We start from the raw sequence: 27131 nt of genomic DNA, 5'->3' as shown, positions 1-27131 counted from the left end.
CAAATCATTCTGCAGCACTGACTTCTGCAGAATAGCCTTTAAGAGGATATTTTGAACAGAAATAACATCTGCAGTTCCCAGCAGCTAGAATTAGAGCTGCAGTCACGACAGAACTTCAGACCTGGTGAGGACGGCAGCTCCTCCCGCCCGTGTCTCACTTTGAACACGTGTAAATTGCAGCAGAACAAATGAATTTAAAAGAAAGAGGCTCATAAACTCTGGCTAAAACTTTCCTCAGTTTAACCGTGTGGTTTTAGACTAAGCTGAATTGATGAAAATTCTCTTTAATTTCATTTAAATCAGGTTTATTTGAATTACCTTAATATCTAACTGACCTATAAACAGCTGTGTACATAATCTGTGTGCATACACAGCTGTATATAGGTATTAAGGCCTCTGTAAGGCGCATATTGTAAGAATGGTGTAACAGAAGATGCAAACCTCTAATTTTTTTATATTTATATGAGAAAACAGTATTTAAAGTATAGTTCAATCAGCTTCTCAATCAAGTTTCTGACACTTGATCTTTTAGTAAACTTCCCTTCAAAAATATGGGGCATTTACTCCCTCACTTCCCAGTAATTTATTTGTACCAAACAGTACTATTTTCTTTTTTGATTCATGTTTAGTAACTTTGAGATACGTGCTCATTATGTTACATGCTGGCATCACGAGGACTATGTGTCCTAATAGTAATATGATGGCTGCTAACAGATGGACACATCACAAAACAGAGAATATTTGATCAGTAGGCTCAAAAAACATACTTTCATGTGACTAGGAATTAAAACCCTGGTGAGCTTCATCTGACTACGCTGTACACTATACACATCTGTGTTTAAGCCAGAAAGCTTGTGTCCTCCATACAAGCAAAGGAGATCTAGTCTTTGGAGCCTGTCAATATCTTTGAATCAATATCTTTGAATTCAATATCTTTGAATCACCACAAGCACAATAACCAGATGAATCATAGCATAAATGAATCTGTTCTCCTTCATTAACTCCCTCTCTTGCGGAAGATGAAATGACTAGTTCTGATGAGTTGCCTACCTTTTAGAAGAATTTTATCCCACCAGTATATGTATTAAGCAAAATGAGCCCTACCTCATTTGCTTTACCTGGTCAGCAGTTTGATAGGGTTTTAAAAGCACATGCGTAATCTTTTTTTTTTTTTGTGATATTATTTCTGAGAAAGCAGACTTGTCCCATGAGAGTTGGGCCTCAGTTAGAAGAATTTCAGACAAGACTCATACAAGCCTTCAAATGGTGACCTTCAAAATAAAATGGAAAACAGAATAAAGGAAAAAATCTTAATACAAATTAAAAAAAAATAAATTGTATAATGCTCTTACTGAATGAGGGAAAGCTGATGAAATCAGTGGAGAGACTCCTGGGGCAGATTCATATTGTCTAACTTTAGGTACATATCATCTGCATCTGCACTAGTCACTACTCTAGGTTCACTTTAATGGAGAAAAAGTAGGTGTTTTTACTACGTTAGCCCTCTACGTTATTTTAGATGCCTGTCTTAGGATGACATGAAGCACCTTCTGCCTGCTTCTCTTCATTGGTTGTAAAGAAAGCTGGCTCAGATGAACCCACCCCTACAAAATTCAGTGGCTATTAGAGCATCTTCTACTTTACTGTGCTGTCCTGCGCTTTATTCTAACTTATTTGGAGAAAGTAAACGGGAAAAACGTTCCTTGGCATGGAGAACATTTACAAGAAAATGAAATTGCTTATCCTAAGATGAACTTTACAGACATGTCCAAAAACTATTCCCCCCAAAATAGAAAAAATGTTCAGTTGAATTACATAAAGCAGATAAATTTAATAGTGTTTTTACTCAGTGGAATGGAGTCCCGTAGGATTCAAAGAAAAGGGAACGTAAAAGATATATTGAGTTCAAATTGTTCTTGACACAAAGTAATGCAGAACATAGAATCAGAATCCAGGCTTTCCCTTGGGAACATTGGTCTGACTGCAATTTCCCAATAATACTTCTAGTCCAGAATCATTCCCATAAACTTCATAGCGTGTGCCATCTCGTGGCTATAGTGGCCATGTTTCATTAGAGTCTATTAATCAGTTGCTTCTGTGTTCTAAATTTATGAAAGTATAAAAGGTGTTGTGTCTAGGGCAGGAATAAGGGGAGGCAAGTAGTGTAGGATTAGTGCAATTCATTCTGAATAGAAGATGGGCAAATTTGGAAAAAGTGAACAAAGGCAGCGCAGACTAAACATGGATATAAATTTAATACACTTGGCACCAGCCATCTTACATATTTCCTAAACAAATACCTCCCAGTCAAGACAAAAAATTAGGGATAATATACAGTCTCTCTCTCTAGATCTGGTAAGCCTGGACCTTTCAAAGGATTATTAACGTCCTAGAAAATGCAACGCATAGACGAAAAAATGGTATGATAACACAAACAGTACTGTTTCAGAAATAATGAACTTTTTGAATTATGAATAATTACATAAGAAAAAGAGATCAAAGGACAAGAGATTTGTTCTTATCCATTCAGAGTAGGAGGCAAATGTGAAACATTTCACCACACGTGACAGGTTTTCTTATCTGGTGGGAACTGATTGGGCTGCGTTCAGAACATCAGAGTAGATGCCAGAGCACATTTCCTGGGTCTTTCAGTCTTGTCCATGCTAGCACAGGCAATAGTCCTACTTTCCCGTCATTTACAGTTCACATACCTACCAGCCTATGTTTTAAAACCAGGAAGGGTGAAATTCGACTTGCAGATCAAAATTCTTAAAGTTACATGTTTACTTGAGAGGTGTCTAATCACTAGTATGTGGAAACAGAGCTTGATGTGGTTGGCAGACGTAGGTATCCAGTGCCGTTTGAAGTGCCACTGCCATTCCAGGGAAGCGGTCCTTTACCACGTCTGCCATGCAGATGTCTAAGGCATCCCAAGTAGCGCTAGGTGACTACATGCAGACAAGTAGGTTCAGTTTGTTAATTAGGCCAGCGGAGTTGTGCTCACCAAAGGGAGATATCCCCTTAAGGGTGAACTGAATGTCTCTCTTGACTACAGTTTCTCAGATCTTGATTCTGTAATCAGTATCTCTGGCTGCAGAAAGAAGGGAGCTAATAGGGATGTTGCTTTGGAAGTCAAAAAGATTGGGTAAACTTGATGATAATGTCAAATGTTGTAGTTGGAATCTTGTGATGAGAACAGATCTCTGTCCTCTCAGTTGGTAAAAAAGATTGCCCAAAAAACTCTGCTGTTCTCATCCCATGTACAGATCTGAAATCAACTGGTGCTTGACCCAGCATATTCGTTTCAATGCAATGAGTCTGTAACGTCACTTTATTTGATACTGGGTTGGTTATTGCTTAGATGCTTTATAGCTAGAATGTTGTTACTCTGTATTTGGGTTTCCTTCATGTATTTGAGTGGAGAAAATGAATATCAGTGAGTAGAAGTATTGTCTCCTGATCAATAAAATGCATACTTTGGACTGACTGTGATTTAAAACATTTAAGACATTAAATGTTAAGGACACAGTGTCGATATAGCTTACCCGAATTTACTTACCTCATTAAATGTGATAGTAAGATATACAATAAGTATCCATTTGTGCATGCTATATAACCTGGATTAGTCACTCAGAATGATTAGATTTTCATTCATATACACAGTAGAGTTTTTGAAATCCACTCCATGCAGTGGATACAGAAACCAGTTGGGGGAATTAATAGTAAAGGATGTTATGACTCATTTTTGAGAAATTAATGCTATATTCAGTATCAGGTAGAAGCCAAGTACTTGAGTAATGAGTTCTCGAAAATGTCAAACAAACACGTTTAAGAATAGCTACTTTCTTTTGTTGAAAGGAAATGTGCAAGTTCGAATTACTTCTTATACTTGATGGACTCTGATCTCTCTTGAAAATATGGCATAGGTACTCACACTAACAACAGACCTACATCAACAAAATTGCTAGTTTACAAGTTTAATCATGATTCTAATAACAACTTTATTATAAGCAAGCTTATTTTATTAATTCAAATATTTGTATGCATCCCTGCATCAGAATAACTATGTTTCTAGAACTGCCAGCTTCCTAATATTTACCGTATACCATGAGCGTGCAAAGTTCTTTACAAGGTCTACAGAAAGAGGGATTCATGGCAGATGTCAACAGAGAGAAAGTGAGCACAAGAAAGTTTTGAAAGAAGTAAGGAAGAGAAGTGAGGTGAGGATATCTAATGGGTAGGTGGAGGGCGGTAGTCTTAAGTCTATAGTATAGAGACCATGTGAGTTACAGAAAAGCATACAGTTTAATCAGTTCAGTCATTCATTAATACTAAACGTGTAAGTTCGTATGTGCCAGATTCACCTACTTGCTGTCTTGGAGTTATTTCTGCTTAACCAGGCAAACCTAAGACTCTTTCTTTGGAGCAGTTCTTATAACCAACTCATATCACATTTTGACCACTCAGTAGCAGAGAGAGACCTTACAGCTGCTTTAACTTTTTCTAGCATAGTGAGAAACCAGTCTTTGACTATTCTTGGGAGGGAAGAAATCATTTCTGCCAGGGTCTGTGAAAGGATCAGGACACAATTTACGTCAGACCTACTGCTTTGCCTACTTTTGAGGGCTATTAACAAATGCAAATTACAGGAGTCCAGGGTTTCCTTTAACATGTCAGGATTTGTTAAGCTACTTTGTAATTCCCGGGACAAGAAAATGAGAGTAGTGTAAAGTTGTCCCTGTGTCCAGTCTTACCAGCTGTTGCGTGCATGGCTTTAGTGTACCTGTAGAGACTTCTGCCTCTGCTCTGCAGTATCATAATGATTTGTGTTTTTATTTGGACAGCACTGTTGTTACTAAAAGGACGTAATAACGTTTTTCTGTGAAAGTGAAAAAGAAACCTTCCACTCAGTATTTAAACTAAGCAGATCTATTGCTGTCGCAGCTTACTTTGCAAATGACATTTATTTCCCTCAAATTTACAGTGTTTACGTGGTGGGTGTTAAGAACTCTTGATTTAGAGGCGCTTCAAACTTGCACTCGGTAGAAATGTTTTTTAACGTGGTCTGCAAATGCCAACAAAATGACAACTAATAAACCTGTTGTGGAACTGTTGTGCCTTAGTTACAAGTTTCACAGGAGCTGCTTTATTTGCAAGTCCTGATGTGCACAAGGTCAGGAAATAAAATTCTCCTTCTTCCGGAATACTGATGATAGGGACATGCGGCTGCCAGAGTGTTAAGCCATTAAGTGTTAAGCAATATCCTCTTTCCATGATTTTGGAGAGGAGGTCAGGCGGAGTGAAAGAAGGGAGGTGCCCAATGTATTTGCAGCGTTCCTGGTGCCAAGGAAGAAGCCTGTTAAGGACTGTTGTAATTGCTGCTGAGAAATTGTTTATCACTCAATTCCCAGAAAATTGCCTGGGGACTGGCTGATGTTCCTTTTGTTATGACACAGGCCAAGTTAAAGAAGCATAGGGATGCTCTAAAGTGCTTGTCTGTAGACTTTGCTTTCAGAGCTGTCCAAAAATTGACGGAATTGGGAAATATAATTCTACCACTCTGTCAAGGAATTGAAGGGCGAATCTAAGTTAAAGAGTGCCAAGTAGAGAGAGGTGGAAAGGGTGAATAAATAAATGCATAAATTGGAAAGTAGGAGACAGACATTGCACCTGATCAAAATTTTGAAATTCTGTCTGTATAACGTGGCATATTCTACGCGGCTATTAAAACTTACCAGTTAATTCCATAAAGTAGTAAAAAACTCCATAGCTTTAATATTTTATCTAGGTTCCGTGGAAAGTAATTTCGGTCTAATAACCTCATTCTAAGCCTAAGTCAAGAAGCAGCTTAATTCTGACGCTATTTAGCATCATTTTTCTTGATGTTCTCATTCCAAATACGATTTAATGTCATAATATGTGGCTGGTAAGTTTACAGATAACTACAGTTATCCAGCAGGCCATGCTCTTTAATCTGCTTTTTCTTTGTGGAAAAAATGACTTTCCAAGCTTTAAGAAATAATTTTACTAAAGATATAAAGGGTTGTTTGGGTCAAAATTTAATAAAATATGGAATAGGAAGTTAAAGGGACTTAAACATATCTTTAGACTTAAGCTGATGTATAAATGCACGCTCAGTACACTGGAGTAGAAGGACTGAGAGATTATCTCTTTCAGAGGTAATCCATTCTTTCAAACAGGGGCTCATTCTTCCCAGTTTGATAGTATTTATGGAAGTTTATGAATCTCATACTTGCTTTCACCTCATTGACATGGAATAATATGAAATTGTATCTGCTTGTGTGTCTAAGTTGCAAGGTCCTGAGGCCGAATTTTCTACCAAAGTCAATTGACCTGAGATGTTGTAATGCAAAAATATACTAGAGTAAAGATATTACACATTCTCCCCATGTAGTGTAGACCAAGGGATGAAAATAATGCGATATGTGACTTCTAGTCTTCAGATTTAATGGAAAATTATATCATTTTGCAGTCAATTTTACATATCAGTAAGTGGCTTCTGTATATATTTTTTTCTGTGCAGGTCAACTTCTATGTAAGGGTGAAAGCAATTTATACACTCGGACACAGTGTATCTCTGATCGCTCTTACAACAGGAAGTATAATTCTTTGTCTTTTCAGGTAGGTATTTTTCATTAGTAAATAAGAACAATGATAAGACAATTTTAACAGTTATCTGATAACTGATTACTCAGATATTTAGAAAATGCATTGGTTTTGGACTTTGGTCAATTAAATAGGCAATTACAGTAATGTAATGATAACTTGATGTTTGCTAGCAACAGTTATATTAGAAAATTTCAAAGTACTTTACAAATTTACAGACATTACAACTTGTATAAAAAAGAATAGTAATTCTGGAATGGATTTAATAATTCATTTTTGACTTGACTATCAAAATCAACACCTTGGATTGCTCTTGAAAACAAGTAGGAAGCTGGTCTTAACACTGGATAAGTGGACAGCCATGTTTGCAGAAGCTTCTGAGAGGTCTCCAGGGGTAATATAGTTGAAGGTAATCATTAATTTGTCTCGGTGGGCTTGTAAAGGCATGGGTGATTGTGCTGAAATAAAGTGCCGGGTGTGCAAAGTTTTGGTTAAGCAGTGCTAGGAAAGGCACTGTTATCCATTGTTATCACCCTAAGATTCCAGTAATTATCTGAGAGTGAAAGCAGGCCCTTACTGATAAAAGAATGGGCACAATGATATTATCAGTGTCATAGTTCTTCTCAGTCTCTCCAAGTTCATGCCTTTGTGTTTCCCTTCTGCCTGTCTGATAGAATATAGCCTTTATATTCTCCGTCATAATCCTCACACAACTTTCCTGTCCCACTCTCCACCGAGATCAAGAAAATGCCTCACCCAGGTTTGCTACAAAAGAAGTACATGTGAAATAGTAAGGAGCTGCATGTTGCTTGTCAGAGCATCGGTCCTCTGATGAGCTACTCCTGTGGCTTATTCTGTAAACCTTTCCGAGTGCCACTGGATTGTCTCAATAATTAAATATTCAGAGCAGATGCATGACTCATGCTTATCTTTTGGGATATCTTTGAAAAAAAATGATTGGAATGATTTATGGTAATCTTCTTTATCCCAGCAAAGATTTAAAGGCAAATCATTCATCTTCAAAACTGCTAAAACCCAATGGGCACGTCTAAGTCTGTAAGTATATCTTAGACACCTTACTGTTGTCCGTCTCCAGAAGTCAGGTGTTTGGTGAGAATAAGAAACATCTTCATTTTACTGACATCCAGCTAGTCAGTCTTATAACAAACTTCTTTATAGTTTTATAACAAGCATCTCGATAAACGTATTCTTAATAATTGTACAGAAGGTGGATTGAGAATTTCAAAGGTATGCTCAAGTACACCTTGCAACTTTAGACACCATTTAAATACCCAGGTTAAGAGCCTGATCTCCCCAAAATCCCTCTGTTGAGTCAGTGGAAAGTCAGTGGACAGGCAGACTTTTTCGAGGGGAACCGTAAGGTCCTCCAAGTCTCCTTTTGGAAGAGCCTGTGTTAACTATACAGTTAGGGGCAGTTTAGGGGCATTACCCTCCTAACATAGTAAGCTAAATTAGGAGCCCAAATTGGTTTTCGAATACCCTGGTCGGTGTACAGTTTCCCAAGCAGGTAACAAGGACGCTTATGGTGGAAGGCTGCAGCTGAAACGGTGATAGTGTATCAACAGCAGAAGTGAATAGAAATGTTATGTGTGTGTGTGTGTGTCTGACACATTGTAGGGCATCCCATACATTTCCATAGAGTTTGGAAAATAGGGATGTGTCTGCAAGGTCTAACTTTCCCCTGTTCAGCTGGTAACACGTCCCGTTGTAAGCACGGTTTACCCTGATAGGTCCCAAGGTTCTTTATAGGCAGTGCCAATATACTCTTTGTAAAGAGCACTCGTTCACCCCGGAAATGCACTCTCCTTTGAATGTAGCCATCACACTTTCATCCTCTTGTGTTTAAAGAGGAGAGCAAGGAATAACTTCTCTAAATGAAACTAAGGGAGTTTTTGATAGGTAGTGAGTTAAAAACTAGAAGTTACTAAAGCAATAGGGAAGTCAAAATCCTGACTTCATCTAGCAGAATTAGGATTTGAATGCTGAATAGTAGTAAAATAAGAGATGATTAAAATTGTACATTCCTGGATTTGTATATGGGCACTTCAGATTGTATTGTATTTAATCCTGAATTTGTGCAGTACTATTTTATAGACGAAAACATGGGATAACGTGAATTGTGATTTCACTGTAGGTACTGTATTCATGACGAAGATGTGGAAATTCTTATTTAGTTATGGACTGCTGCAGTCCATTATTTATTGTCATATACCATCTGGCAGAACAGATACAGCCTCAGGGCTTTATAGTTTAAAATACGAGCTGCAAACATACTAGAAGCAGAATTGTTGGGTGGGGAAAGGAAAGTTGTCTCTGAAAATTTCCGTGAGGCTGCAGAATTCTGTTTTTCATTTCTTCTAGAGATGAGAGTTACTGTACTTTATTTTAATCTTTACAGAAATATTACATAAGTTCCCATTATTAATATCTGTAAAGGACAGATTCAGAAGCATTGTAAAAGGAAAGGTTTTTATATCTGGCTAATCTGTTAATGTTAGAGCAAAGACATAGAAAGTGAATGTCTGAAAATATCTTGCTAGACCACGGTGACAGCATTTGTCAAGCTACTCTGATGTCACTCTCCACATACTACTCTGCTTATTATAATACTTTATATAAGTATTATATAACTAATATAATATAATATATTATATTACTTATTATAATTAAAGCTTATCAGAAGCTTTCTGGCAAAATGTTTTTCTCTCAGAGGTTGCCAGTTTGTCAAATGCCAGACACATTCTAATTTCTGCAAACTTCATATATAAACATCAAAACTAACAATTGTGATTTAGTCAAAAGAAGTTGCTTTACTCTTCTTAGAATCCAAGTTTCTTTCTTCTTGATTTGAAGATATCATACAGTTTTATAAAAGTGGAAATCAAAATAATTCGTTTAAAAATAAATAGTATTTTTCAGATATTTTAAAACCAGCCGTTTTGTTCCAATCAGAATGAAAACAAATTGTAGAACAGCGTATTACTACGTAACGCTGAGATCCTAGTTACTGTATAGCTTTTGACTGTATTTCCTTTGGGAGTACTCCTGTATAACAAAGCCTTCCGAAGAATATGTCAGTTTATTTAGTATGTATATCCTAGCAAGGAGAAAAATATGACTCCCCATCATTTCTATTAGATGCTTGCGTCATGTACATCAGCTGTCTCTAAGTATTCGTTACATGATTCGTTTTCTGTCTTAGGTTAATCTTATCAAAGACATAAGGATAATAATAGTTTTTTGTGTCACTGTTGAAGAACAGCATTTGTCATCATAAAAAATGCTGAATAAAAAGATTTTCTTGCCCAGTACCTCCAAAGTATTGAGTTGACAGCCTTTTATAGATCCAGCATTTATTATTTTGACTATTGAACGTGACAAGGAACTAAATTCTAAATTAATTACTCAAAAAAAGTATTTTACTCCCATACCTTTCTTGCATGTATCTCTGCATTGCGTAGAAGCATACGATGCCATGTAACATAATAGTGATATCTCTATTTTTTCCCAGAACCTGATTCAGGAAAGGACATGCAAAGCCACAGAAATAATTGGAGTTTTAACCACTGCTTTAATTTCAGCCTGGTATTATGTCCTTCGTAAACTGGAGGCTAGCAAAATGCACCTCTTATTTATTTATTTCCTAGCATTCCTTGGCTGGAAATGCTGCACTCACTGTGATTAGCCTTGCCTTTGTAGTTTCAGATGGGTTATTCAGTGTTTTTCTGTATAAATCTACACCTGAAGACTGCTTGGAAGTTGCCACTGCACAGAACACTGCAACTAGCCATAACATCCTACTGCATCTTTGTTCTTTCATTTGTTATCATACTCGCTACAATGCTCTGGCTTCTGACTTTTTCAGGTGCAGTTCAAGGTGCTGGTTTTGACCAAAAAAAAAAAAACTCTCAGCAGTTTTGTTTCTGGGAATTTGCTACGACATATCTATGTTAAATGAGGAGATTTTGAAGGGAATATATTTTAAGTGAAAGACCCTCAAGTGCTAAATCACTTCCCCTTAGCACTCGTTCACCTGGAACATTAGATTCCTCATTTGTTTGTCAGGCTTTCCCATGGCTGCTGGACAAAAGAAGGGAAGTTTTATATCTCCCTGGGCAGAAAGGATATGCCATCTAATGTTTTGCAAGCATTTTTTAATTGTTCTCGCATATACTCCCATCATAGGATAAAAAGCCATTATATAGGAAAATGCAGGAATTGAGTAAAAAATTAAACAAGAAAATAATGAGTGAGAACATGTCTGAAACACATCCAGGTTAATCAAGCTTTTATCTGCAAGAAAAAGACTGGAATGAAGTGTGGGAGAGGTGCTATTGGGATCTTTTGGTCTGTGATACTGAAAAGGAGTCAAAGATGCTTTATTTGGATATTTTGGACAGAAAATAATAGTAATAGTAAAAGAAAACAGCAAAGCAGCACTGGCAATATGCAGAGGAGGAAAGGGTAGGTGCTTACTCAGGGTTCGTATCACTAAGAAACAGACAGAGAGTAGTAGAAGTCTGTTCAAGAGGCTTTCTGTCTTGAAATCTAAATGCCTATTTTTAAATCTCTTCTTAGAAAACTTCATTGTACTCGGAACTACATCCATCTGAACCTGTTCCTCTCTTTCATTCTAAGAGCAATCTCTGTTTTAGTCAAGGATGATATTCTCTATTCCAGCTCCAACACAGCTCACTGTCCAGAGGATCAAACCTCATGGGTAATAAACCTCTTTTGCTACCTGGTGTAATGCTGTTGCCTCGTGACATTTTCCTCCCTGATCCTTTTGAATATTTAGGAATAGCAAGCTGTGAGTTTAGAGGATTCTGCAGAGAATGTAACGGCTGGCAAAAACGTCTGCTAGAAGGAGCCAGAGAAAGAAAGGGTCTCAGTGGAAGGAAGAGAAGTTAACATTGCTTTGCAACATGAAGGGAGAGAAATAATGGCAAAACAAGTCAGACCAACTATAGCCAAGAGTAAATATGGCCACAACATTAGTCAGGGGAGAGTTTAAGACAAACAGAATTGTCATCAGCTGGGAAGGGAGAAAACCAGCTCGTCCGGAAATGTTCTAGCAGATATATCAGAGGTCCCGGAATCGGACAGACATCAAAGGAGGGAGAGAAATGAGACAGGAAATTAAATATTTGCAAGAGCTGTCTTTATCAACTCAGCTGTGCTTTCTGGATACAGCAGAAGGGCTGTCATCTTCATTCTTGCTGAGCTGGTATGTTTACTGCATTATCGTGCACAGGGGTTAAAAAATCTAAAGTCTTGATGACTTTAGTCAAAATTGACCAGTATATAATATTCCCCATTCTCTGCCTCATATATTTCAGTCAGAAGTGCTGCAAAAGAATCCTTCAGACTTTGCTGAATACCTTCCTAATTTAATTTACTAGAGTTCAAGCTTGTGAGAAAAAAATGGAAGGAAAATACAGGTTTTGTTTATATAATGATGAAGCCACATTGTCCCAAAGCATGAAGTTCTTAGCCATGACTTCCAAAATGTATGTATGAATTAGTAATCTGGGACATTTCTAATGAAGAGTGTGGTTCTGCCTTTGGGTCAGTAGGTCCAAAGCAGGCATTTGGACTGCCAGAGGTAATCAGAAGTTCTTAGGCCTTTGAAAGATTGGCCCATGGACCCTCAAATTTTCTGCAATTTCCTTTATTCTGTAGTTATTCTTGGCTGCAGCCTGATAATTTCCCTATTTGAATTTGTTGGTTTTTGGCCTGTTGACTAATTTCTGTTGCATTACTTCTGGGATGACCAACTCGGTAAAGCTGCTTTGTCGTGCATAGGCTGGATGCCAGCCCTGGTGCAAGCATGCAAGATTTGCCCCTTCAGCCCATGTGTGCGCTCCACAGCTCTGCTGCAGGCAGAGATTTTTAAAAGCACCCAATTTAAAATAGAATGCAACTAGGTCCTGGGTCTGAATGACATAGATCCATAATTTTCGCTGATTTTAACGACAGATACCTTCACTATTCAGCATCTGGAAATAGACCTGATACAGGCTTAACTGCAAGAGGGAGGGAAAATGTTTTGGTGCAGGGTTCTGGTATGTAAGTCAAGAATATAATACAGAGGAGTAAATGCCGTAAATCTATATTGGAACTTAAGAAGAAGGACAAAAATTTTAGGCATTAAGTGTTGATCTGATGCTAAGCATCAAAACAAGTTTCAGTTTTCGTCTTGAAATATTTAATTTTCCCCCTGTAAAAGTTTCTTGCCCATTACTGATCTGCAGTGGATATCCCTTGAAAGTCCTGAGGCCAGATTAGTTAGTCACTGAACAGGATGACTGAATTAGCCTGCTTCTCTAGGCTCCTGTCTTTCTCACTGGAAGAGAAATAATCCTTTCCAGAGGGCAGCTTGTCTCATCTATTTTAAAACTTTCTGGACATGCCTGTCTCTCTTCACAAGCTGTAGAAGAAGCTAGCTAGCTAGTAGGTGACAAGCTTAGACCAGAAACCTTGCTTTTAGGCAGCTTAAAAGGTGAAAGCCTTGGGGTCTTACTTAGTTGCATGTAGTGCAGCTTCACACACGTAGGCATGTAGTGCTACGTGCCTACATGTAGATGCACTGAGATATCCAAAATAGCCACATGGAGCTGCTAGGGAGGCCTGCGTCCTTCTGGACAGGCAGCCGGAGTCTGGGGTACCTTAGGGCATCTGACGCAGTAGTAGGTACCTGTGTTCAGATAAAGGAATCCATCACTACATTAATAAAATAACCTAGTTAGGCATTTGGCATACTTGAATTTTTAATAGAAGCAGCAGCAATATGAGGCATTTTAGAACAGGGGAGAGAGTAAAGCAGGCAGAAACTGGGAGGAATCGCTGTATTATAATATTTTATCTACTAGGCTGCATTCACCGTATCACCACGTTTCTCAGTGCAGTCTCAGCAGAAGCGTTTTTATGTTCAATTCTCACCTCCCAGGCTCCTGCTGGGAAGTGCCAAAGCAGCAGCAGCCAGCACTGTGGAACATCAGCAGCACAGACTTCTGCAAGTTAATTCTGCAGAGCAGCATACAGGCTCTAACTGTACTGGGACTTCCGTTTATAGGTTATATTTATGTCTCTTATTAATTAAGAAATGCTAGAGCATTTTCTAAAGGGAAAGCATCATTTTTAAAAGTCCACTCAACTTTTTCTTCTAACTTTGCTTGGGATATTCATGATAGAAAGTTAGATTTTTCATTGTTTTCTTTCTAGCCTTAAAAAATTTGTAGAGGAATTTCTTTGTTAATTTTTAATATGTTATAAAGCTTGGGTACAGTTTTGGTAAATTTATGCAGCTGGATTTTTATGTCTGTTAGTCATTTAACAGCTGATGATTTAATCTAATAGCCATTCATTAACTACTGCAAATGTGTATATTGATAACCATCACCTTTTAGAATGTTTATGCTATGATATTTTCAAAGTTTCTACATGTATTTGCTGTGAAAGCCATCTAAAATTTCCATAATAAAGAGTTGGTTTTTTTTTTAATATATACCATAATATTTCAAATGTATCAATTTACTTTTATGGTTAACTGAAGAAAAACTTTTTCTGCTGGACCTGGGTTACAAACATTATGTGGAGAATTAAAACTTCAAGAAATATGACTAACAAAATAATACAGCATCTTTCTTGCAACAAGTTTCATCCCTGTTCTCATATTGCAGGTGGGCTGCAAGGCTATTTTGGTATTTTTTCAGTATGGTGTTATGGCAAACTTTTACTGGCTCTTAGTTGAAGGACTTTACCTCCACATCCTCCTTGTGCTAATATTCTCCCCCAACAGACATTTCACAGTCTATCTGCTGATTGGATGGGGTAAGAAGTGAAGTACCTTCCAATAATCGTCGTTTTCCTTTACCTGTGTATCAGTTAGGTTCAGTATTTCATACCGAGGTAATGATGCAGTTCCTGTTAGAGGACTCGGGTTCATGGCCTGGCTCCTCAGACTGGTTAGTTTGTCCGTTCAGCTTCTCCAGCGTAGGTACTGCAGCGTGGCGGGGAGCAGGCACAAAACCTCCGCGCTCGTCCCTCAGGTTACTGCTAAGCCTGCAGCCAGCCAGGACTCGTGATCGCTTGCCTGTTCGCACGCTCCTCGGCGCGGTTCTCACCTCTGCCAGTTTGCACTCCTTGGCGTTGCCTAGGGGTGGTTCGGGGGATAGGACGGTCCAGGGACTGCAACCCCAGAGCATGATTCATTGGTTCAGGCTGTCCTAATTTGGGAGGAGAGTTCAGAGAAAGAGAGTTCAGGTGTATTGTCACAGGCTGTGCTATGCCACTTGCCTTTGTTGAAAAGCTCGTTAAATATTTTCCATCTGTTTTTAAAAACACATATTCCTTTCATCTGCAGACAGTGCAGTGGCATATATATGGAGCAGTTTAAAGCTTCCAGTAATAAGCGGTCATAAAACATTTAGGTATTACTGGGAATAAACCAATGCGTGTGAATGTTTCCTTATGACATGATTTACTCTTCAGTTTTATATTGTAGTCTTTTCAATTAAATTGGGAGTGGGTGTGGGTATGCTATGGGTATCTCCTTATCGGTCCCTTGAAAGAAACCTAAGAAAGGAAGCAAGAAGGGCACCTGCTTTGTGTATTAGTGATTACAACTGCATGTTTATAAGAAATGAACTCACTTCCCTGCAGTATTTGTTAGTAAGACAGGCCTAGCATTGAGTGGTTGATCAGCTGGACCTCTGTCTCCATTATTCACTTTACTATATGCTGTAAATTTGGGAAATTAATGGTTACAAGCAGGCTGTATTTATTTATTTATAATCTTCCTGTAAACCTCTTTGGTTTTTTAGGAATTCCTACCATATTCATTATTACATGGACAGTGACACGAATCATTCTAGAGGACACTGGGTAAGTAGGTGGGAAAGGGAAAGCCTGAAGTCCCCGACTGCACCAGGTCAAGCCTTGCCTTGCATAAGAGGCAAGGATATGGTGCTGTTCGCAGAAAGGTAGTTTGCTGTTCTGAAGGAGATAAATACAGGAAAGCTGAAATTTCACAGATGTGACACTCAAGGGACAAGTATTTAAAAACTCTTCAGCCTGAAGTTTAGGCATTCTGTGTATTTGGGTACTTTTAAGGGGAGGAGGTGGCAGAGATATGTTCTGACTAATGCTACCCCTTGAGATCCACATGTAGAGCACTTAAGGTACTGGACATCTTAATTTGCAAACTGGCAACTCAAAGGATTGAAATGCGAAAGTCTTTGGATATGCTACATTCACACAAGTGAAGCAATGTAATGCAAACATATCTAAGCTGTGCACATTCAGGTAAAACTATGGGTGAAGAGAGCGAGGCCTGGCTGTTCTTGGCACGAGAAGGGGAGCTCAGATAAGAGTTGTGTGGGAAGGTCAGACTCGCTGCTCCTGCAGGCGCTGAGGAATGGGACAGAAGAGCTGATGAGACAAACAATTTTCCCCCCCCTTTTTTTTTTTTTGGATCTGACTAGTATTTTTCAATTATTTTGTTCTCCAGTTAAACTGAAAAATCTGCATAATGTCTAGGTTTTCTTTGCAAGACCTCTAACATGTAAACAACTCCTTTCGGCTTCGCCGTTACTGTGCAGGTAGAAGAATTCTGAAGTGTATTGCTCTTGGGTAAGGTGAATCCTTCAGAGCATTTCTTCTCAGAGTGTTCAGGCTAGAATTGCTTAGCCCACAATGAAAATTAAATTTCCAGTTTTTCAGACAAAGTTTCAGGTTCAGTCTTACATTTTCTTAAGCCAGTTTCAGCCATCCGTAACCTAAATACCCCTCAAGGAAATTATGTCGTTTTAATTGTGTCTGTCAGTTGCTTTAGATCTCCCTGCTACCCAGAGGCTGTTGTTAAGTGCTTTTTGGAAAAGAACCTTGACACAAAGTGAAACTAAACTTCGAGCCCCTAAGGGCAACGTCCCCTATTTTTTTTAGCACTAGTCTAGTGTGCCTGGTGTTTCGGCTGATTTGAATATGCGTATTAAAACCGAGGCAGTAAAAGGTAAAAGCAGGAAAAGATTAAATGGTGAGTTCTAGGCGTTATGTTAGTGTGCTTTGACTTTTATGTCGAAAATATTTCTCTTCATAGGTGTTGCTCACTAGATGAAATTAACGTTAACGTTATTTTCCCTTTTTACTTTTTTATAGTTGCTGGGATACAAATGAGCATGGTGGTCCCTGGTGGGTTATACGAATACCAATTTTAATTTCTATTATAGTAAGTAAACTTTGAAGCATGAATTATACATCAGTTCTGCACTGTGCAGTGCATGCAGCCATTATTCTTTACGGCTAGCTACCGACAGGCAAGAATTCCGTTTTAATGAAAAGAAATTATGCTGCAGGAGAAATTTGAAACAGATGTTAAGGCCATTAAAATTTGTTGACTTCAAAATTTATCTGCCTCCTATTAAGTGAACAGTTGCTTTTATTTGTATGTTGTTTTTTTTTTTTAAAATCTCCCCTGCCTGGGGGAAGGAAAAATCTGATTACACTTTTCAATGAATTGAAGATTTGATTTTGCTTGTAAATAGACAGCCCTGGAATTGAGAGTCTGATATTACGGCAGCCATAAAAAATTATAGCTGTGTATATCCCTCTGTAATTGGTAACCTATTGAAATATATATTGAATATGAAATATTTTCAAGCATCGGAGTATGTTGCATTGGGCTTTTCCTGTGTGGAGCTCATCAGAATTACTGGAGTAGCATAATAAAACTCCTGTTCATTGTGATAACTGTGTACTTAACATTGGGCATAATATACTATGGTTATATGTCCATTTGTTAAAGCAGCGACAGTTCAAATTAATGCATTTTAGATACATTTGCTCTGGTCTTTGTATGCTTTAGTCAGAAGTGTTTATGTGTTATTAGATTACACAGGATTTCACGAGAGTCCAGGTCAGCCCTGCACTTACACTTGGGCTTGCCTCTTGCTACATGCCTGTGTAAAAAGCGTGCTGAAAATCGCTTGGAAAGAACTTTGTATCATCCTCGTCAAAAAGAATTCTACAAAGCTTAAAGAGAGAGCAGAGTAGGATATGGTATGTGTATGAACAGAGTAAGGACTCTCAGAAAAGGTGTTTTATTGTATGAAGAAATGGGCATGTGACAGAGCTACAGCATGGAGAGGGGACACACAGCTAAAGGAGCTGGAGAATGTGGAATGGTCCAGAATGAAGAAAATATGATAAACGATGAAAGCAAAGCAACCATCTGGTGTTTACCAGAAGATTTATGCCTGTTCTCTGGATCTTCAGTCTCAACAGCTATGTAGTAGACTTTGTGTGCTGGGAAGCAGAGCTTCTCCAAAGTCCTAGACACGGAGACAGAAGCCATCCAAGTGCTCAGTGGCAGACTTGAATTGCAGCTGGATCTTAGCAAAGACAGGGAAGTGGGTTGGGAGTTCAGAAAATGTAGTAGAGATCAGTCAGCAGAAGTGCAATATATCAAAATATCAAAACATGGACCAGAATCACACTCTGAGGCCAGCTGAAGAACAGCCATGCTCTTTTTTCTTTTTTCCTGGTTCTGTTATTGGTTTAATGTAATGGAATTGTAAGGTCTAAGGAAACATTTTACAAATGACCTTTTATGGCTTGCCAGTCGCACATGTTTAGGATCTGCTGTCTCCTTCCAGAGATGTTTCTTCTCTTTAAGCAGCGTGTTTTAGGGATGAGAACAACAAAAGATGGCCTAGTGATTCTGCAGCTTATGCTGCATATCAATTCATTTACCTCTCTGATTAGATGATTCCCCAGCTGTTTGATCAGCTATACTTTGCATTTGAAAAGTTAAGCTGTGAAAGGAGAATTGAGGCGTACGGGAGGTTATATAAAGTAGTGATAAATCTGTAAGCAGCCCTTTCCTGCCAGATAGGTAACGCAGCTTTTTGGAGCATCAGGCTACAATCACCATGTTCATTGCGGCATTTGGGATGCCATGCAAGCTTACTGCTGTGCAAAGTAGAATGTACATTCGGAGAGTAGGAGCGGCCAGCCAGTGAAATGTCACATAAAATTGAGTGTTCATTATTAAAAAATACTGCATTGATGAGAAATTAATTTTCAGTGCACATACACAGCGATAATCACAATATATCCTAGAAACAGTCAGATCTGAAGATTCAGTGTGGGAATAATGAGCCCAGTGCTGCCTGATAGTCAACAGTGAAAACAGATCATTGCAGGTCGTTTGAATAAGACTTGAGAAAGAGTCTTGTATCTGCATCAATGTATGATGTACCTCCATCACACTCGCTTACACAGTGCCTTGAGTCTATTCTAGAGAATGTAGAAGGACTAGAGAAGTTGCAGGAGTGGTGACAAGGATGATCAGCTGTAGCAAACGGTTTCAGCATTAGAAAGGACAGAGACCTATGTGTAAGTACTCAATGAGAAGATGAACACAGGAAAACTCTGAGAGAAGTTGATTTTCAGAAGAATGAAGGAAAGTAGAACACGTGAGTTGAGAGCTGCTGTGGACTGTCCTGTGCAACAGCGTGAAAGAAAGCCTGGAGTGTGAGTGGTATTGAAAATCTTTAAGAGCAAGAGACGGACTGCAAAACAAAAAAAGATAGACTTCAGCTTTTTTGTGAGGATGATGTCACAAGTATGCTGTTGCAAGGAGGAGGAAATAAAATGGAGGTTTTTTAAGGAACAGTGGTTTAACTGCATTAGATTTAACAGGAAGTCCACTCAGTCTTCATGCTGTATGCGCTCTGTTCCATCGATTTCTACGTTACTTCCAAACATTTTAGCAGCTTAGAGGATTATATTATCTGAAATGTTATTATCAAACAGTAAATAGCGTTGACAGAGCAATTTCTGAAGTCACTTGTCAAAGTGGGAATGGCTTCAGTTAACTTAGTGCCTCAGAGACCTTCCCCGACATCTCCTCCGAACGATTTTGGCCTGAGCAAAGTGATTTGGCAGGCTTCCACGCTTGCTGTACACACCTCAGAGTTCTTTAATTGGAGGCGTACTATTCCAAGCACCTCATTTGGAGTATCACCCCTATTCTCCATTTGGCAAATGCCTCCACAGCTGGCTTGTCCATACTTACACTTACATAAACTGCTCTCATTTAGGGAGGAGGGGGTGCCCAGGTGGAAACAGTACTTCTGTCACATCAAAGTAACTGAGAAGTGTTCATCTTGTTATTTCATATTGCAGCTAATGTAACGAACTAAATAGCAAGAAAGAAGCAACATCAAGACAGTTTAAATGATACATGCTTAGGCAATGTGTTTGGACTCAAAAACTTAGTGTCAGAACGAGTCAGCTAGTAAAAAAAAGGCATCACCAGCATCTTAATGTTACTGCACTAAAGAGCCATCATTTGTCGTAACTTTCCCTCGGTCTTGCAGTTTCTCTGCATTTACATTATTTTCTCCTTTTACTGTTCTTAGATTTTCATTCAATGTTGCACATGTTCTGTTTTATTTAAAGAAATTATACGCAAAGGATGTTATGGGACTGAAAAGCTACAATACTAAAAGTAAAATCCACGGGCACTACTTGTTTCATATTTTGTTGAAATGCATTATTTTAAATTCAGATATATACTTTAAAGGATTTTAACAAATGATCAATAATCCTCTTATAGAAGTTAATTTGCTCTACTGTAGTAATTCAGTGGCAGTTTCCACCTTCAGATCCTAGCACCCGGTTTCCTCTGGCTGGATTTACAAGCTCAGTAGCGCCAAGGAATGTTACTTACAAACTCCAAGAAGAATGTGTGTTTTTCGTTTATCCAAGGTTGTGCTTACAGAGAAAAATAGGCTTGTTTTAAAACAGACTTAAATGTAATATGTGAATGACAGTCCAGAATGAGTCACTTGAGTCTAGTTTTGCGTGAGTTGATGCCTCAGAAACCAAAAGGGTGACAACTTACTCTATTACAGTAGCAACTAGGGGGGCACAATCGAGAACAGGAAGCTATTCTGCTAACCTTTGTGCAAATACAGAGTAAAGATTTTTCCTTCTCCTGCTTTGTGGCTAACAAATATACAGTGGAATGGAAGTTCCCTCCTTGTCCACTGATAGTAGCTCCAGTGTATGTGCCCTACTAAATGTGTATCCCTTGATCTGTTTGCTCTGCTGTGATAAATAAGCTTGTAGATACAAAGCCGTCAGGAAGAATACTGACTTCGGCGAATTACTTCATGGGGAGACTTGCAGAAAGTAAAACTTCAAATTCAGCATCTGCTTGCAAGATGTGTGTTTACTTCAGTGAAGGCTGGTGTTTTCTAGTATTTTCTTTTGTATTCTTCTCTTTCCAAAAAAAAAAAGTTTTAATTTTCCTTATTGTTAGTTTGATCGCTATCTGTCAGTCCCTGTCACTTCCCTTCACCCGTCCTTCTAAAGAAAATAACAAGTACAGAGGAAAGTGCAGTTGTTATGATCATAACTTATTTATCACACCACAAACTGTACTGGGTATTGCAGAGAAGACACAGAAAGTCATTCAACTTTAAGAACTTGCAGTCAAATTATTAAGAACAAAGAGTTACAGCAATAAATCAAGGCAGAGAGAGAGTGAAGATTTATAACAGTGAGGCAAGCACTTTCTGGTTAGGTACCCAGCCTCCTGATTTTGAACTTTGGGATTGGATGTAGTTAAAAAGTATATAATGTTTGTTATCACAGTGATAGAAATTTTTTTCTGGATGAATTTCTTCGAAAACTTGCATTTAATGCAACTGTTTATGTAGTCCTGGTTTTAGTTAGCTCATGCTGATGCTGTGAAGGTGTAATGGATTCAAAACGTTTCATCATCTTAATATTGCACACTATTTTTAGTGTGCAGAGTGCTTTCTAGACCACAACAAATGAGCCAGCACCAGAATAACTAATAGTGATCGCAACATACCGAAAGCCAAAGATAGAGATATTATGGGAAAGAGATTTGAGATCTCCTGAGAGATCTCCTGAGACTAGGCTGATCAATGTCTGATCATAACTCCAAGTTTACTCCTTGTTTATCCAAGTGCCTCCAATCCCTACCTGTGAAATAAGATAATAATAGTATTGTTCTATCTCAGAGGGCTGCTACGAGAATAAAATGTTAGATTGCCAGGATTCAGATGCTTCAGAATAATGTCAGCATCCTTACTCAAGACAGACAGGCATGGGAAAGGCGCTCTCCGTGCTCGCTGGGAGTGGATAGATCACATGTGCAACAATCTTCTCTCTGCTAATCCAGAGAGAAAATATGAAAAGTCAAGGTGAGAGGCTAAAGAGTCAAATTCTCATGCGGAAATGGCATTATCCTTTGGGCTTCCAGTGGTGAATCCACACGAGACTTTAGTACAATGCACTGATTCCTGTCCAATATCCTGTCATGCCAGGAATGCTATCTGCAGCTGAGATTTGGGAAGAAGGGAATACTGACAGTTGGGACTTTCAAAAGCTTTTGTCAGTCCCACTAGCGCTTGTGGCCACGCAGAGGTGCTCTGCACGTAACAAACTGTTAGTGAGGCAGGAAGCAGACAATAGGTTTGACGGTGTAAAGCCTAATGTGCCCTGGCAAGTACACAGAGCTCACTGACGAGCTGATTAGTTGGACCTGGTTAACGTTTCCTTGTGCTGCATATTCAATTGAGAAGTCAGAAATCACTATTATATTTGTTTTTTTTTTTCAGGTGAATTTTATACTTTTCATTAGTATTATAAGAATCTTACTGCAGAAATTAAGATCTCCAGATGTTGGAGGAAATGACCAGTCACAGTACAAGTGAGTTGTATTTTTAGACATTATATACAGAACCAAAATATGGGATTTACTCTGCTGAAGCCTGCTGCCAACAATTGATATGGTAGTGTAATCGCATTTAATTCCAAGGCATCTATTTTTAGATGTGGTTTAATAAAGATCTTAACATTAGGCTGAAATAGAGATGAACATAAATTTTGTCAAACAGTAAATTCAATGAAAAATAAGCAATTCATGAAGACCAACAAGCTTTTCCTGAGATTGAGTTGAATTCCATGAATGAGTGTGTTTATGCAAAATATGGGAGAAGTACCTCTTTTTTTTAATGTCTGAGTATTTTGTTTCAACACAAAAACGTTTTCAAGGTCAAAATGCTTTGCTTCAATCAAAATTTTTTTGTTCTTCATTCTCAAACCCCTTTGGTTGTAGTATTTGCATTTATTTTAAGATCTGGAAGGAAGCTAGCCTTGAAAAAATAAAAAACAGCAAAGTGATGGATTTGTCCCCAAATAAATTATAATATTTTATATTGATCTAAAATAGCATCTTTATGTTATTTTTCCAGATAAAAGTAAGAGTTTCTAATTTAGATCAACTTGTTTTCTGTTTATGCGTTCCTCTTTTGACCTTTTTTTGGCTTAACCATTAAACCAATATCCATTATTTGCAAAGCTTCATCATCAGTGAATGTTGGGGGGCTGGAATTTAAACACATTGCTAAAACTGAATTTGTTCCTTTTTGTATTATCATGTTGTTTATGATCATTTATTGTAATAGCTGCTGCGTACTGCAATCTAGAATCAAGTCTCTGTTGTACTATGTCTTATTTTAAAGCCCAGATATAGACACTCTGTTGGGCACTTTAGGATGTTAAAATAACACTATTTTAATGACAAAACTAAGATGAACACTGAAAATTCAAAGCTGTGCAGTGAGTGACCTTGGAAAATGGGCTCCTGGATAACACCTCTTTTCTCCATTTAAAAAATATTGAATTCCTTTCATAAAAGGGGTCCTAGAATAAAAAATGTCTTTCAACTCAGGAGAACAAGAACCCTATATATTTCAAAAAAAATGTGACATATCCGATGCTGTATTATTACATCCCAGAGCTCTTAAGACAGTGGAGGACTAGAGCAGATTATGAGACTTCTCCTACAGTGTCCACAGATGAAAAATGAAACATTCTGTAGTGTTTGCAAAAATCAGCCATGTGTCTTCTGAAAGCCCTTAAGCAGCATAAAGGAGTGATTTTATACTATTCAGTTAAATTGCTTCAAAGTGGCTTTAGTTTGCAAATACAGTCTATTGATTTTTCTCAAAGTAAATTTTAGCGGAGCTGTACTTGTATTAATAGAACGTATTGGGTCTTCGAAACATAGTGTAGTAAATTAAAAATCGCAGACCTTCCAGCTGTTTTGCGCTCACATGTTAGGCCATGATCTTTGACTTACAAGTCATCCAGGCTGGAGATGGGTGACTGTATTTACATATATTGAGTATCTTATAAAAGTGAAGCAAACCTAGTAAGTCAGGCGACCCATATTAGAACTGCATCCATTTACTGGAAGCCTGATGCGTCCAGAGACATTGAACATGGGACATTCACAGTAGGTTGCTACTTTTGTGAGCTGTTAATGTTCTGTACGTACTCTGGGCATTTATGCTTTTGGTGCACCGTGTCCCATTACTGATGTGATCATGGGAGCCGGTGGACTACTGGAAGGGGGAATGAAGAACAGGTACCTGGGGCTCAAAGCGAGGGAAGACTTCAGGACAAAGATGCAAGCATGCTGGAAACATCTGCATTAAGTATTCCTTCCTTGGAAGTCGCACACTTTCCTTTCCTAATCCGCTTTGGACGGGTAACTTGCTATTTAATCCTAAAGTGAAGGATTTGATGCATCAGTGAAAAGAGAGTACCACCAGATTGGCGTAGGGCTGGGCTTCAGAGACATGCATGGTTCCTTTTGTGTTTGCTGTTTGAATTAATTCAGTATGTGGGAGAACCCAATCAACCTAGATGAAATTAGGCAGTCACTACGTTATTATTTAGCATAACATCTGACATATGGGGAGGAAGTCTGCTGAAGTTTGCGTCTTGTGACAGGAACTTTTCTTTCTTTCTCTGTGGTATTTATGTATTTGATGAAAATGAGGCATCCCTTCCCATCAGGCCCTTCATTTTCCACAGTTTACTGTAGAGCTTCATAGCATAAAAATGTTCAGTAATAGCAACCTTGTTCTTCACTGTTCAGCACTCTAAATTCTTTGGTTTTAGCTTTTGATTGCCTGATTAAGTTTGAATTGGATGGTGTTTAGCAGATACCCTTGGGAACAGTAGATTAACCTCCTCAAGAAATACTGCTTCTGCAGAGCAAATTAAAGGTCTGGAAGGTTCCTTTTTAAAAATGCAAATATATTTTCTTAAAAAAAAATGAAGAAGGCAGCTATTTTTGTCTGGCTCTTTCCTTGATTAAAATGTAAGTGTAGTATAGAGAAAGCAACATCAGCTAGTCAAAAACGGTTAAAACAAGAAAGTGAAATGTGAGACTAAAATGGATAGTACTCATCATTTTTCTTTCCTTCCTCTTCTTTTTTCTTTTCTTCCTCTATCCCATCTGTCGGTACCCGGTTCCGTACTTTTTGTTCCTCATTTTACTTTTGCAGTGAGAAAGGTTAAGCTGAAAAAAAAATCAATTTTCTACTTCACTTGGGAAACCATGAAATTTGCTGCCATCATCATCTCTTCCGGTTGTAAATTTTTACGGTGAATTTATTTTGCCAAGGAAACCCTGTTTCTCTCACTTACTGATACCACCTTTAGGTGTGAGGGTTTTACTATTCTTGAGAAACTTTGCTATCAGAAATGATTATTTCCACATAAACAGATGCAGCCTCTGGGACATTATGAGCAAAGGAAGGCCACAAGGACTGACCGGAAAAAATAGAACTGTTTGAAATACCTTGATTTTTGTGTTAAAATAGATTATTTCAGAACAGCTTCCTTTCAATGTTGAATTGAGTTACATTCATCAAGACAGTGATGAATTATGGGACTCTACACACTAACTTCCTGCATTTTATCTGATACCAAACATCTACAGTCAGGCATGACTGGCCCTGTGTAATATAAAACTGATGTCATTAAAGTGAAATGAGTGACAGATAAGGGATAATTAGCAATTAATTTTTTCAGTAGTTTCACAGGCAGTTTTTCACAACTGTTCTGCTTAATAATTGAAAGTTGCCTTTTCCTTAACTTGTGCTAAACTGTATTTCATAGTTGATGAAATAGTTACTGTAGTTACTGTAGTTAGGAGCTTTTAGAATTTGAAATTGCTGATAAAAATCTCACAGCTGAGATTGTCCTTGATGGCATGTCCTAGATATTGTTTACGCACTGTCCATATGAAATGTGCAGGCTAGCCATGCAACTGCAAATTTAGAGGACATGAACGTTGGCTTAATAACTTCAAGACATAGCTTGCACCTTACATAAAAGAGGAACTGTTTGTATGATTTTTCAGGAAGGAAATATTCCTTTCTACTCTAAGCCCTTTATACTGAAAAAAATATCCTAAAAGTCCTGATCGCGGCTAGCGACTCTTTACAGAACGTGGAATACCACAATGAGCTCCTCCTCCCTCAAAAAAGTGTGACACGAAGGCAGGCGGGGACCTCGCGTTGTGTCAAAGATAGGTAAGAGAGCGGAGGTCCCACACCCCACTGCTGTCCAGAGGCAGCGGAGGCAAAAGTCTTTTGGTTTAGAGAAGCCCTGCAGCTTTTTAGCAGCTTTTGGGATCGGGCTAGGTCAGCAAGATCAAGTGTGACATGGAATTTGTAGGGCTACTATGTGGCTAACCTCATAGCAAGCTTGAAGGGAGAACAGTTTTCCATATACCAATGACTCTTACTAAGTCTGTTTACAAATCTGAAGTCTTACGTGGTTTTTCTAAACAACATTGCATCAGGTACTTATGTTGATAAAACAAGAGCTTATCATTAAACTCCATCTTTTTCTGTTTCCTTTACTTAGGAGACTTGCAAAATCCACGCTGTTGCTTATTCCATTATTTGGAGTTCACTACACAGTATTTGCTCTATTTCCTGACCGCAGTTCCAATAACTACAAAATAATTTTTGAGTTGTGTTTGGGATCTTTTCAGGTAAATTTTAAAGCTTTTCTTCAAAAAAAAAAAAAAACGTTTTACTGACTCAGGTTGGTACTCTGTACTAACTAATGAATATTATCTGTTTCCAGGGGTTGATCGTTGCAGTCCTGTATTGCTTTTTGAACAGTGAAGTAAGTCTCCCCTTTCCTTTTGAGGACATGAACTTTTGTTTTCAATAAATATAACAGCGCCCCTATAATTCCACTCTATGTATCATGAAGTTTTTTTAAAAGATGTTTGCTTTCCCGTTCATAGAATATGTATGTGGTAGAGATAGGAGAAATCAGTGTATTTGGGTGGAGAGTTAAGAGCTATATGAAATCTAATTCCTTGCAAACTGAAGGCAGGTTAGTAGGTGTGTCTTCTGTTATTTCATGCGGTCTAATTCTAGCCCTGTTACAATCCATGCGAATTGTGCAACTGAGGTGCAGCAGGTCTAGAAATTATCCACAACTTTGAACGCCATTTTGTAAGTATTTAGGGGTAATCTCCTGAAAGAATCTCCCCTCCAGAACAGCAGCAGATTTTCAGAAGGGTTCAGCATATACTACCTTTCCTAATCTCCGATGAGGAAGAA

The 27131-nt window shown here is 38.2% G+C and overlaps 1 protein-coding gene across 2 annotated transcripts in view; it reads left to right on the top strand.

Annotated features, from left to right (window-relative positions):
• The window catches only part of VIPR2 (vasoactive intestinal peptide receptor 2), a 64444-nt gene that overhangs the window by 32495 nt on the left and 4818 nt on the right, over positions 1-27131 (top strand). The window contains exons 5-12 of one of the 2 annotated variants that reach the window (XM_068934297.1): positions 6545-6642; positions 11227-11368; positions 14204-14330; positions 15474-15534; positions 16807-16876; positions 22308-22399; positions 26419-26548; positions 26644-26685. In XM_068934297.1, the coding sequence (XP_068790398.1) occupies positions 6545-6642; positions 11227-11368; positions 14204-14330; positions 15474-15534; positions 16807-16876; positions 22308-22399; positions 26419-26548; positions 26644-26685 (762 nt within the window). Of the gene's footprint in view, positions 1-6544; positions 6643-11226; positions 11369-14203; positions 14482-15473; positions 15535-16806; positions 16877-22307; positions 22400-26418; positions 26549-26643; positions 26686-27131 lie in introns of both variants that reach the window. The other variant, XM_068934296.1, reaches the window with a different exon arrangement.

This window comes from Struthio camelus, chromosome 2 (genome assembly GCF_040807025.1).
Source record: "Struthio camelus isolate bStrCam1 chromosome 2, bStrCam1.hap1, whole genome shotgun sequence".
Lineage (NCBI taxonomy): Eukaryota > Metazoa > Chordata > Aves > Struthioniformes > Struthionidae > Struthio > Struthio camelus.
The sequence above is the reverse complement of the archived record's forward strand: the minus strand, read 5'-3'. Positions and strand labels throughout refer to the sequence as shown.